The sequence below is a fragment of the Anas platyrhynchos genome, chromosome 1 (assembly GCF_047663525.1).
Source record: "Anas platyrhynchos isolate ZD024472 breed Pekin duck chromosome 1, IASCAAS_PekinDuck_T2T, whole genome shotgun sequence".
Taxonomy (NCBI): Eukaryota; Metazoa; Chordata; class Aves; order Anseriformes; family Anatidae; genus Anas; species Anas platyrhynchos.
This window is the reverse complement of record NC_092587.1, coordinates 82,818,772-82,832,427: the sequence shown is the minus strand read 5'-3', so window position 1 is coordinate 82,832,427 and position 13,656 is coordinate 82,818,772. Positions and strand designations below refer to the sequence as shown.

Sequence of the window (13,656 nt, the reverse complement as noted above, 5' to 3'; positions counted from 1 at the left end):
GTACCAAACTATCACAGTCACAGATGCACCAATAACAAATTAACCGATGTGAATTCGGTTGGATTCAGAGTACTGAACTATCACGGTCATGGATTCACCAACAATGTAACACATCCTGAACAGTCACATTCAGTGAGAACTGTCACAGCTAGGAACAATGCAATTCAGTGCAATTTATTACAGCAAGAGGTACACAGGTTCTTTGGATTGCCAGCGATGATTTACTGTCTGCAAAAGCAAGCTAACATGCATGAAATACACAGCCTGGCAATTCATGTGTTAAAAAGGTACAAAGACCCTACAGAGATTTCTGTGTTTCTGCAGAGACACCCACTATAACCAAGTGTTCAAATCTCACCCAAAGGTGTCCCAGTTGTGGGAGGGGGGAAGAGAGGCTCAGCCCGTCAACTGGTCCCAGAAGTCAGGATGGTATCTTCCCTAACATCCCCTCTCTCTTAATCCAATTTATATTATTTTCTCTCTTCTAGGTGGAGATTGAGTGACTCACCTTTCTTATGATTGGTGCTAAATTTTCTCGCTTTTGTTTAAAGTTATAGGCTCCCAGAAATTCAGAGCACATGCTCAGTGAGGGGTGGTCGCGCCTTGGAGGTGGGTAGCTTTGGGGATGGAGGTGTGTTTTGGTATTATAATGATATTATAATGAGCAAAATTCACCAAAAGGACAGCATTTTGTCAAAAACATGGCAGGCCATTGGCCCAGGGTAGCAAATATGCAGCTTATCAGTTCCGTCGTACCTTTGAGTTCCCATCTTAACACGGAGCCTGGCCGCGATGTCTCCACTCCGCTCCACCCTCCGTACAGTTCCTCTTAGAGGCAGCACACCAGCTTCCCCTAGTGCAACAACATCTAAGGTTAGAGGCCTAAGGAACACTTTGGTAATGCAGCTACACTCCACCCTGAAAGCTTCTTCAATGCTGGACATTGTCTTTAAATTGTGAATATTAGTTTAATCTTCCTAGACACTTTAGGCAATTACTCCACAATCTCTTGCAGGACATTGACGACCTTGACTGTGTCTCTACTCTGGTTCAATGTAAACAACTTTAAGTAGTAAACAGAAACTGTAGTCAATAAAAATATGGGTACAGTAACAACAACAACAACAAAAGAATCCAAACCCTAGGATTAGGTATTCATGAGTTATTTTCAAACAAAAAATGAAACCATCTGCATAGAAGTGACTGGGACATCTAAGGAAGTGGGTCAGTCTGATGGTTGCACAGTGAGTGATAAGACATGACTACCTGCACAGGATCAAGACTCAGCAAGGATACCAGCTAAGCTTCTCGTTAAAGTGCTTTTACTTGCAGAAACAAAGTTTCAACCAGAAAAGGGATGACATTCAGATATTTGTTGGGTCCAGTATTTGATACACGTGACATCAAGAGGCCCAGTAATGTGACTACCTTGATGGCAAAGTTGAAAGAGCATTCAGTCACAGACTAAGCAAGATCCCAGAATGGAAAGGGGGCACTAGACACAGAGACCATTTTATCAGCACTCGTTTAGCATGGCCCACAGCTACACCAGTGCCACTTACATCCCATCACAAAACATCCCACCTCACAGACAGCACGTGTGCACCTGCAGCCCAGAAAGCCAACCATGTCCTAGGCCACCAAGATGATCAAGGGGCTGGAGCACCTCTCCTATGAAGACAGACAGAAGGAATTGGGATTCTTCAGCCTGGAGAAGACAAGGCTCCAGGGAGATCTTAAAGAGTTCTCAATGTGCTCTGACGAGTACCAAGTAAAGGGCAATAATCACTTTAATCTCTTCTGCCTCGACTCCTGCTGATGCAGCCCAGTGTGCTGTTAGCCGTCATTACTACCAGGGCACGCTGCTGGTTCATGCTTGGTGTACTGCCCACCGGGACCCCCAGATCTGGACCTTGATCATGAATTAGCAGAGTGGGTTGAACTTGGGTCTTTCAGGGATTACTTCTCTCTCAGCTCTCCATACTGTGTCAGAATGTCCATTTGTCATACGCCGAACTGGCCAGTGTTGTAAAGCCTCAGTCTGAGGTGTGTTGCTTTCCAAGCTTGCTTTTTGGAGGCCTGTCTGTTACGTGATTTGAAGAGGGAGTTAACGCTGAAGACAGCCCTCTCCTTTTTGAACAGATCACATATGTTTTAAATCTTCTCTTTTCAAAAGACCTAAGGTCTTGTGGATGTACATAGGAAACCGCTTTATATGTGTTGTTAAATACACAAGACAGAAAGGGAAGCTGAGACATTAACAGTGGAAATAACATCAAAATAAATCTTCTAGAATCACAACACGGTGCTTTGTTAGAGGCTGTCTCCAGACTTAGTCTCTGTCTGTGATGACGGAATCACATCACTGTCTTGGTTGTGCTGCCCATCTAGACTCCTGGCCTTGCTTTAACACACAAAAATAATACCTTCAGGGTAATCAGGCACACTGATCGTGTGAGCCTTCAGTTCTAAATACTTCAGTATTGCATCAGTCTTAATAACTTGATGTTTCCTTAAGGTGAAGCCTCAGCTAGAAGAAAAAGAAGGGAAAACCTTTGATGTCTTCACTGCAGTGGAGTTTAAGGCTCAGGTGGTTGCTGGAACAAACTACTTTTCAAGATAAAGGACATGGAGCAGTGGAATTCCTCCTAGGCTGCAAAAGGTTGATTCCTGTTCCAAGAAAGAACAAGAAAATATCTTTTTTATTTAAAAAAAAAAAAAAAAAACTGGAAAAAACAATCTCTTTCTCTCATGCCATTCTCTTACTGCACAGTATCTGAATGAATCACATAGCTCTCCTTTCACCTTTTGCTAATGCAAACCCAAGAACCTGCACTGGCTACAGTGCACCTCAACCAGAATACTGTGCCTGAGTCGTGTTTGTGGACTTCCCAGGTCTGGAAGTTGCAGGGGAGAGACACTAGCACTCGTGGATTTGCAGCAAGCAGCAAGAGAAAAACATGCATCTTTTTATGTACAGTTTTGCAACGGTGAATACATCTGTAGAGTTAAGGTATACTATGTATTTTATTGGCAAATACCGGAAGCATTCTTTAACATCACGTTAGAGTTAGGCTTCATAAACAATTTTTTCCTAAAAGCTGCATATCGGTACCTATCAGGTACAATCTTCTCCTTTCAAATATAGCAACCACAGTGCAAGAACAGCAGAGCTGGTCTTTTGATTGTATTCAAAGATTAAGTGGAGGTAGCCAGTACTATGCCTGCCTATGGACAAGGATGAAACAGAGAAGTGATTTGGGTTTGTCTTATTTGCACAGTGCCCACGCAGAACGCTGAGAAAAATACTTCCTGGCAAGGGCATTTGCTTCACTTTCAACACTCAGTATCACCACCTGGTCTCCCAGCCTTGGCACAAGATTCCCCCTTCACACAGACTCTATCTTTAGATAGGTTGCAACTCACCTGGTCAGCAATATGCTGGACTTCTTCAGTAGCAGGCTGAGTTTCAGATGAGTTCACAGTCTCCATAGTGGCAGGTAACGTCTCCGAAATGATGGGTGGTTCTGAGGAGGGAAGTCCAGAGTAGTCTGAGAAGAGTCACCAGGCACCCTGTATATATATACCTCTATGTACCATGGAATCCTATGACTATTAACATATAGAACCAATCACTACTCTAATCTTAATCAGAGTATCTCTGGCTGGCAATTTTAACAGCTTCAGGAAAACTGTTTAATGCACAGAGGACTAATCAAGGGGTTTCCTGAGAATAAGCCTGTAATCAGTAGGATTATATTCTGAGGGAACATAGTACATCTCTGTATTCCTAAGAATGGTCTTTGCATACATTGTAACATGCCACGTCAGAGTAGAAAAATGTCTATGGCAAACAAAGCTGGAATCACAAGGTATGCCCTTCAGTTGAACCCTTAACAAATGAGGAGAGACCTCATCGCGGCCTACAGCTTTCTCACGAGGGGGAGCGAAGGGACAGGCGCCGATCTGTTCTCTTTAGTGACCAGCGATAGGACCTGAGGGAATGGTGTCCAGCTGCACCAGGGGAGGTTTAGGCTCGACATTATGAAGAGTCTTGGTGCTTTGACTCCTGTTTGTACAAGATCCCAGCCTGACCCATTTTACGCACATCAAGTTCACACAGGGATTCATGGGAGATTTCAAAACCTGGATTCTTTTTTACCTTTACCCCAGCTTGCACTGGAAAATAGAAAATACCCTTGGGCCAAAATTAAACTGGGGATAAGTATTTCCAGTTTCTCAAAGGAAATTCCTGTTGTCCCTCTGGAGCAATACTAGTTTCTGTAAAGACAGGTATTTTCCAGTTAGAATTAAAGTTGCACCCAGGTATTTTGTATAATCCTGTTAACAAGCCGAGTTGATGAATCCCATGAGTATTGTCTCCCAGCTGGGGGCATCATCAGCTAGGTGGTTCAGAATGCAGGCCCGGGGATCCCACATGTGAACTCAGTCTGTCTCATGATTTGGACCAGGGCCTTCCATATTCAGCTGTGGTTTTGACCTTTTGTTGTCTAGGGGCCAAACACTGTCACCTAGATCGAAAAGGGCCTCTAGCTGGTCCAGATGCCCCTGATCACTGCAGTGATGCTCCAATTGCTCTAGTGATTGCTTCAATGCTTGGGGCATCTTTTCCCCTCTATTTTTCAGGGTTAGACAGACAAGTCTGAAGCCTGGCAATATATTCCACAATAGAAGACTCTCCCCAGGTGAGACGATTAATATGCCACCACAATAATCGTTTACCTCTATCAATTGATGTCATCTGAATTTCACTATACACCATCAAATGAACTAGCACAGGAATAGGATAACCTAGATTCTATTTTTTGTATCTTTAAAACTGGTTCTTCAAAAACTTCATCGAATTCCAAATCTTCAGCTTCTTCCTTAGAAACCAATACTTCTTCTGGGGAAATGTCTGTGCCAGCAGGTGCTAAGTCCTGTGACCTGGCAGAAGCCTTTTGTAAGGGGATGGTGGTTTGGTAAAAATCAAATCTGCAAAGTTGGTGGCTGTAATAACATTGAGCATTCAAACTTGCATTAGACCAATAAGGCTCGGGAGCAGTTTTTGATTGCTGCAATAATACTTTTACATCAGGAAAGAAGTCATCAGGTAAATCACGTACAGAAGACAAAGCCCTCTTTACAGTGGGATCCATGCACAAAGAGTCATTCAAAGCACAAAGTGAACAAGGTGGAGTTACAAGCAACAACAGCAAGAAATGCATAAAGGTTACCTTGGTTTCAAGCTCTGTAAGGAGAGGGGTGTAATCTTAATCAGAACTGGACGAGGGGAGAAATGGTGAAAACAGGAGCAAAAAGCCATGTAAAACACTAGTAATATTAACAGTAAATGTAAGGAGCACCCTAAAATCTTATGTGTATAATGGCTCCATGCCAGCAAGAAAGGTAAATGACCGTCTCCAGCCATCCATACCCTAAGACAGTTGGTTAGGGCTGAAACTAGAAGCCTCTTGCCTCTTCACCCACGTGCACGTGACCAGTCCATACATTCAGGAAATGCAGCAAAGCCTCACTCAGCATTTTCCAGCTCTCCGAAAATCAAGATAGATTTTATATGCAGTAACATTTATGTTAGATTTTATATGCAGGAACATTTATGGTTTTTCTTGAAATTTTATTTTATTTTATTTTATTTTATTTTATTTTATTTTATTTTATTTTATTTTATATTTTGGGTTGGAGGGAAATATTTACAGTTTGAAACGCTTCATATTGCAGTTATTAAATGATGGTAGAACTGGCCAGTGTTGTAAAGACTCAAGCTGAATTATGTTGTTTTCCAAGCTTGCTTTTTGGAGGCCTGTTTGTTACGTGATTTGAAGAGGGAGCTAACGCTGAAGACAGCCCTCTTCTTTTTGAACAGATCACATATGTTTTAAATCTTCTCTTTTTAAAAGACCTAAGGTCTTGTGGATGTACATAGGAAACCGCTTTATATTTGTTGTTAAATACACAGGACAGAAAGGGAAGCTGAGACATTAACAGTGGGAATAACATCAACATAAATCTTCTAGAATCACAACACGGTGCTTTGTTAGAGGCTGTCTCCAGACTTGGTCTCTGTCTGTGATGACAGAATCACATCACTGTCTTGGTTGTGCTGCCTCTCTAGACTCCTGGCCTTGCTTTAACACACAAAAATAATACCTTCAGGGTAATCAGGCACACTGATCGTGTGAGCCTTCCGTCCTAAATACTTGAGTATTGCATCAGTCTTAATAACTTGATGTTTCCTTAAGGTGAAGCCTCAGCTAGAAGAAAAAGAAGGGAAAACCTTTGATGTCTTCACTGCAGTGGAGTTTAAGGCTCAGGTGGTTGCTGGAACAAACTACTTTTCAAGATAAAGGACACGGGGCAGTGGAATTCCTCCTAGGCTGCAAAAGGTTGACTCCTGTTCCAACAAAAAACAAGATTTTTTTTTTTTATTTATTTTTTTTTTTAACAAAGCAGGAAAAAACAATCTCTTTCTCTCATGCCATTCTCTTACTGCACAGTATCTGAATGAATCACATAGCTCTCCTTTCACCTTTTGCTAATGCAAACCCAAGAACCTGCACTGGCTACAGTGCACCTCAACCAGAATACTGTGCCTGAGTCGTGTTTGTGGACTTCCCAGGTCTGGAAGTTGCAGGGGAGAGACACTAGCACTCGTGGATTTGCAGCAAGCAGCAAGAGAAAAACATGCATCTTTTTATGTACAGTTTTGCAACGGTGAATACATCTGTAGAGTTAAGGTATACTATGTATTTTATTGGCAAATACCGGAAGGTGGACTTGAACAGAAAAGATTCAGAGAGCAAGGGAAAAGAGAAGTACTGTAGCCTTTGGAAAGAAACATTCCCTTGGTAATCATGTTTTTCCTCTTGCAGCAGTAGGATGTAATGTCCAGTAGAGGGCGTATGAGATTTTTTAAAAAAAAAAACCTCTAAGATCATCTGGTCCAACCCTTAACCTAACACTGCCAATTCCATTGTTAAACCGTGCCACTAAGCACCACATTATGTTTACATGAATATTTGTTTTAATTAGAAATAATTTGTTTTAATTGGGTGAGGCAACAAGAAAGGCTTTGGGGACGAAGGATAGGGGTTGGAGGTAAGGTCTATGTGTGTGTGTGTATTGAAAATTTTGACATTTTACTTTGGGAGAGGAGGTGCTGCATTCTGAACTGAGAAGAAACAGCCCACCTGTGTATGACACCAGGGCAGATTCTTGCTTCCACACTGAAGAAACTACACATGCACATTCTTATGCCTCTTGGGGCAGGAATGCTGTGTGAGCGTGGAACTAGCACGGTTTAGAGCATGTTCTGCTTCTTAACTATTAAGGGGAACTTCAGGGAGCTCAGAATACTTTTTTGCATATATTCTTACACTCGCATCAGCCCAAAGAGTCCTCCCACACTCCCAACACAGAACATTGGTGGAATATGTCAGGGCTGTTATGCACTGCTTGTTTTGCTAAAATAAGGGGCTTCTGGAAATGGTATTTTTTTGTTGGTGGTAAACTCTCCATCCTGAAGTATTTTATATGGTTCAAAAAAGCTAAACAGTATTGCCAAATGGTATTGTGAGAGATGTCAGCTAGCACGGATAATGCTAGACTTAATGCATGCCTATTCAGTACAGCACCAAACATGAACACAAGCAAGGCATGGCATGAGACCCATTGAAACATTTAATGTCTCACATCTGAGCCCAAACTCATTGGCTTGGATTGCACTGGGTGTAATTCAAGAGCACCTACCAAAGCAGCTGCTAACACAAAAATATGGTTGTCATGGTTTGGGGTTGCTTTCTTCCTTTTTCCCTCAGAGCTTAACTGAAAATTGATCTAATTGCCAGTTCCTGCTGCTACAAAAAATGAATGAGCTGCGTGCATCTCCAGGAAACCATGCTCTGTAATCATGATGGTAACGCTTTGATCCGGGGCCTGGGTGCTGGGACTGAGCTCTTCCTGCTGCAGCAGGAGGTCACTCTTCGTGCTACTTGGAGTAGGTCATGCCTTTCCTCACCCAACACTAACCAGTCAAGCTGCCCTTACAGAGGGGCACACCGTTCGGCTCCTCAGTTCCTCCCCTAGAAATTTCTCTCACTCTTTCTGAAGAGCAGCCACTACCTTGTATTTAATGTACTAAGAGCAAACCCAAGAAACAGGTAGCCTGTTACACCTAAAAACACTGACAGTACTAGGAAAGAAGAGAGAAAAGGAGTGTACTCTGTCTTAGAGCTACAGCACCTTAGGTGGCAGAAACAGCTCTGACTAGTATTTCAGAGCCCTCTCAAGCTTTAGACAGGCGGCAGACTCAGACACAACAAGCAGGAGATGAACACAGCTTTCAAAACTTATTTTATTCTCATGCATTTACTGACACAGGCAGAATCCCCGTGCAACTTGCAGAAGTCGGGAAACATTCCCCACCATCTCTCAGAAGTAGTTCAGAGGATCGTCTCTGGTTTTGCCGGTTTGATAACTGACAAGGCTGGGACCTTGTTTCTCCTGAGGAAGGGCTTGGAACACCCTTAAGTGGGCGTAGCCAGTATCAGAATCAGAATCTTGGACCTAGAAACCAGAACAGTGGGAGAATGAGGATCATATGTGAAACTAAAAGGAGCTCTTACATACTTGGAGAGATATCTTCTCTCAGAAGCTTAAGTTTAGGCATATCTTCACTTCTACTGCAGTGACACTTAGCCCAACTCTGGATGGTAACAGGTGGCAGGAACTACATTGAGAGCTCTGTCTCTATGCATCACAGATTGTAATAAAACACATAAAGAACATCAGACAGATGTTAATGGAAAATCAGGACTTCTTGGGGGTAGAAGCACCAGAAGAAACAAAAGGAGAAAGTTTTTGATAGCATTCCATTTAGCTCTTCGAGATCCTTGTCCATCAGCTTCAAACTTCTCGGGACATTTAGAGCAGGAGACAAAAGCCTAAGGCTCAGAGGAGGGACATGATGCAGACACCATATCAGCTCCTAGACGGTACAAAGAGATCTATCCAAAACCTTCACATGGTCTTAAGAACAACCCCAGAGATGCCATGACAACTTGAAAGCCAAGATCCCTTGTCTTTCTTACTGCAAACACACTGCTGCCTGGACAGACAACATGACATGTCTTTGTGCTTGCAGGGATGTGCATGAGCGACTGAAATAATTTTTAAAATAAACCTGCCTTCCCCTCCAGAAAGCCCTCACAGAGATTTCCTACACAGTTGCACAGAATTTCCTGCATACAGAGCCAAATACAACAGGCGCTCAACTCTTAGTGTGTGAGGTCTACGGTATTAAAGGAAGACTTAATGCCTTAGGCTCTTAAGAGGTCTTTACATGCCTTCTGGTGACTGCAGTGTTGCACTATGTTTGTAGCTGTCTGCATTACATCTCAGCTGTAAATTTGTTGGTAAAATACTAGCAATCTGGAAAATTTCCAAGTATAAAAGAGCTCACTCCAGTTAACGCTAAATTGAAGAAGTGTTTCCTGTCACTTGCAAAACTGGGAAAGACAGCACCAGTCACCAGTGCTATAAATGTGTTTATTAAGTTTGATTACGTATCAGTCTTAACTTCTGAGTAGCTTGGTCAGGCTCCTCAGTATTAGGTAGGCTACTCAGTACTTGGTAGGCTTACCATGGACAGCAGGCAAGTGCTTTACACATGTGGTCGCCTAGGTCAGCAATAAGCACTAAGGGAAGAAATCTAACTGGGCGTGACTTCTGGCTCTACCGCAGCCTTACTATGAGTCGTTTCTCTTCATTACTCACTACCTCGACCACAAAATGAAGGCACATCTCACAGGAGCAGGGGAAGGATAAATATCATTTGTTTAAGTAAGACCTGGACCTACTGGCCATACAAGTAGGTGGCCTGTCAGTACTGTTCCCTTGTACCCACAGAGTGTAGAAATAACTGTTAACAGTTAGGTTAAGGAAGGACTCAGGAAGGGAGGTTTGGCACTATCTGTCCTTCCTGGGATCAACTAAATACGGGCATCTGAGAGCAAATGCTCTTTATGTCTCTGCAGAATCACTGTTTCCCAAACCCTGTCTGCCAGTTCTCTTCCATAAAAAACAAACTCTGACTCTTGTCAAGAGAGCGCATCCTACCCAGCCTTATATCCACACATACGTGAGGTTATATTAGAGCAGTCACATGCAGGGTTTGTGCTATGTACAGAAAGCCAGCCCGCCTCTAAGCAATGTTTTCAAGCCTTCAGTTCTGCATGCAGGATATGACTTGCAATTTCTTATATGTTACTTCTCAGAAAACTGCTGGAATCCATGGGTAAGGTTTTCCAATAGAGGATGAATTGCACTACATTCGTCTGCAAAGCGGTTGGTTTGTTTGTTTGTTTGTTTGAACTAAAGAAAGAACAGGCAGGCTGTACCTCTGCACCAGATGACACAGAATCAAAGGATCAGCGCACGTGCTTGCATACAAAACCGATCAGAAGAATCTGGGATGCTCCCATTAAATTAAAAAATGGACTAACTCTCCAAGAGGGAATATGAAATCTGCTGCTTTGACTTGAAAGGCAACAGGAGAGCACAGTTCCGGCTAGTTTAGATAATTTGAGCTGAGAAGGCTATCCACTCTCTTCAAGTGAGATGATCATTCACATCTCAGGAAGCACAGTGAATGTTGTTTAAGTTTTTATACTTCTATTCTAGAGTAGTGACAGAGGAATTTTATAAGCAGCTAGAGATAGTGCTGATTCTTGTTGGTCACATCAGGTTTTCTACATTTGCTTCCCTTTCTTGCTATAAGCCACTATGCAAGTCACCTATATTGTTGGACTACAAAATAATCCCTCTTTTAACACATACAAACCTTAATCAAGAAGATCGTTCCAGCATCCAACTTAGTCCTATATACTATGGCTCGAAAGATATCAAATGTTCTGTCTTCCCTTCTTTGAAATTCTGCCTTCACCTGTAAAAAGAAAAAGAAAATAAGAAAAAAAGAAAAAAAAAAACTGTTGGCAGGTTCATATTTAGGCTGTTCTTCCCTTCTACCACTCCAATTTTCGTATTTCTAAACACGCACCTGTAAGGAAATAAACCCAGAACCATCAAAATAATTCAATTGACAACCACGTCTCCAGCCTTCTTTCCTATTTCAAGTGTTGCCTCCAGCATTCTTTAACATCACGTTAGAGTTAGGCTTCCTAAACAATTTTTTCCTAAAAGCTGCATATCGGTACCTATCAGGTACAATCTTCTCCTTTCAAATATAGCAACCACAGTGCAAGAACAGCAGAGCTGGTCTTTTGATTGTATTCAAAGATTAAGTGGAGGTAGCCAGTACTATGCCTGCCTATGGACAAGGATGAAACAGAGAAGTGATTTGGGTTTGTCTTATTTGCACAGTGCCCACGCAGAACGCTGAGAAAAATACTTCCTGGCAAGGGCATTTGCTTCACTTTCAACACTCAGTATCACCACCTGGTCTCCCAGCCTTGGCACAAGATTCCCCCTTCACACAGACTCTATCTTTAGATAGGTTGCAACTCACCTGGTCAGCAATATGCTGGACTTCTGGAGTAGCAGGCTGAGTTTCAGATGAGTTCACAGTCTCCATAGTGGCAGGTAACGTCTCCAAAATGATGGGTGGTTCTGAGGAGGGAAGTCCAGAGTAGTCTGAGAAGAGTCACCAGGCACCTCGCATATATACACAGACACGTGTCATGGGATCATATGACTTTTAACATATGGAACCTACCACTACCGAAGTGGAGGAGGAGAAAAATGCTCAGAACAGGGGCAAAAGCCGTGTAAAGCACTAATGATATTAATAGCAACTATAAAGAGCACATTAAAACCTTATGTGAATAAAGTCTCCACGTCAGTAAGAAAAGTAAACGATATTCTCCCGCCATCCATACCTTAGGATAGTTGGTTAGGGCTGAAACTAGAACCTCTTGTCTCTCCACCCACATGCAGATGACTAGTCCATACACTCAGGAAATGCATCAAAACCACACCCAGCATTTCCCAACACATTTAATATCAGAAGAAAGCGTTCAGCAATTTCCTTAGTGCAGGCCCCGTTCTACTTGGAATTGTATTGTCTCGATATCCTTCCAGGTGGGAAAGAGGAACAGATTTTGTTTTACATGCAGTGACATTACATACTTCTGCCTGACCAGAAAGATGCGGAGGCAAAATTCAGAAGGGGAAAAAAATAAGTCCTTGGCTCATGTAAATACTACAAATTAGTTAATTCTGTTCCTTTCCCATCAAACCTGTAGTTAGTTGCATTCAGACAATCAAGATAAAGATCCAATATGCGGTACCATTTATGCTTTTCTTGAAACTCTGGTGTCAGTTTCCTGCTTATTGACCTCCTCACAGATAACGAGTGATGCAACAGACTGCAAACACATACTTCATGTCTAACTTCAAGGCCTGTCCTTGGCACAAAGAACTTGAGATTGAGAAAGTAGGGCTGACAGGACTAAATCCAACGGTATACAGATCAAGATAGGGGCGTGTTACAGATAAGGATGTTGAAGAATTCCCCAGAACTGTTATGTAACTGGATGAAAGCCATATGAAGAAAAACTGCTGTCCTGATACCTCTTCCTGAACAAAGTGAAAAACATTCACGGTTCTTGGAAATAAAGGGAGTGGTGGGTATTAGAAGTTTTCCATTTTCTCGCAGTTCACCACACCAGATGAGGAGATCCTCACAGCCCCATTCATAGAGGGAACGACAATTCAAGCCAATGAGTTCAACCTCTTTCATCTGTACAAGACATTGCTGATTCACTCAAACACTGATCGTCTTCTGCCACATTCCTACCACGTGTCTTATTCACACAGCAAGACAGATGAGCTAGGTAACTGGGAGAGCCAGCTCACCACGCTGAGGCCACAAGTCACAGAGTACATTCAATAGCAGCACAGCACCAGGGCTAAACCAAGCCAGTTTAGAAATTTCTCCACTCACCAGGATGCAGATCTCACTAATGCCCTTGGAAGGTATTTTGATACAGTTCTGAAAGCAACACAACCCCTCTGAAGAACTCTTTATTCTGATTAGTAAGAAATGCAGTACAAAGAGTACAAAGACCAGAAGAGTTACATTATAACCTCAGGAAGACTGTAGGAGTGAAACTAAAGACATTGATGTTGTGTGGAAGTCATACATTGGACTCCACATTTCTGGGTTTGTTGGGTTTTGACTTCAAAAATTTTGTCTCAAAATGCAGTGATACATCTAACACTGGCATGCAGTGCTCTATTCTTGCACACATAGCTCATTAAGTCATTTTTAAATGCTGACATCTCACAAACTTGTTAATCAGCAGCAACGGGCTATCCAAGGCAATCTAAACCTCTCTCCATGAAGCTTTGGATGCGATGAAACAGCATTTGGAATGCTGCCTTGAAAAAAAAAAAAAGCCATCCTCATTACATTTCTTGCGGAACATTGACAACTTTGACCGCGTCTCCACTTCAGCGTATGTGACACGTTTGATGTTACATGCCCATTCCAGCCCATGCTCAGCATTTGCCCAGACTGCAGTTTTTCTTCACGTAAATGTTCTGCTGTAAGCTTTGAGAATCTGTACTGGAAGAACAGCACTACTGATCTATATAGCTTTAAAGCTGGGTAGCATC

General features: G+C 42.4%; 2 protein-coding genes across 2 annotated transcripts in view; both read right to left on the bottom strand.

Moving 5' to 3' along the window:
• The window catches only part of LOC113842418 (cystatin-A-like), a 35,791-nt gene extending 32,210 nt beyond the window's left edge, over positions 1-3,581 (bottom strand). Inside the window, exon 1 of the mRNA XM_072043606.1 lies at positions 3,427-3,581. Coding sequence (XP_071899707.1) covers positions 3,427-3,492 — 66 coding nt within the window. The 5' untranslated portion in view covers positions 3,493-3,581. The remainder of the gene's footprint in view (positions 1-3,426) is intronic.
• A 4,775-nt stretch (positions 3,582-8,356) lies between these two features.
• LOC113842416 (cystatin-B) lies at positions 8,357-11,703 on the bottom strand. The gene is made up of 3 exons (XM_038180657.2): positions 11,546-11,703; positions 10,862-10,963; positions 8,357-8,586 (listed from the first exon to the last, which is right to left on the bottom strand). The coding sequence occupies exons 1-3, from the start codon at positions 11,609-11,611 to the stop codon at positions 8,452-8,454; spliced, it is 303 nt and encodes a 100-aa protein (XP_038036585.2). The 5' UTR covers positions 11,612-11,703; the 3' UTR covers positions 8,357-8,451.
• Between the last annotated feature and the right edge of the window lie 1,953 nt (positions 11,704-13,656).

What these genes read in the sequence shown, in the direction of transcription:
- LOC113842416 (XM_038180657.2), bottom strand. Translation starts at nt 11,611, where the DNA reads ATGGAGACTGTGAACTCATCTGAAACTCAGCCTGCTACTCCAGAAGTC. An exon ending in TCCAGCATATTGCTGACCAG is followed by an intron (nt 10,964 to 11,545) that starts GTGAGTTGCAAC and finishes TTCTTTTTACAG; the next exon opens with GTGAAGGCAGAATTTCAAAG. An exon ending in GAACGATCTTCTTGATTAAG is followed by an intron (nt 8,587 to 10,861) that starts GTTTGTATGTGT and finishes TCTGGTTTCTAG; the next exon opens with GTCCAAGATTCTGATTCTGA.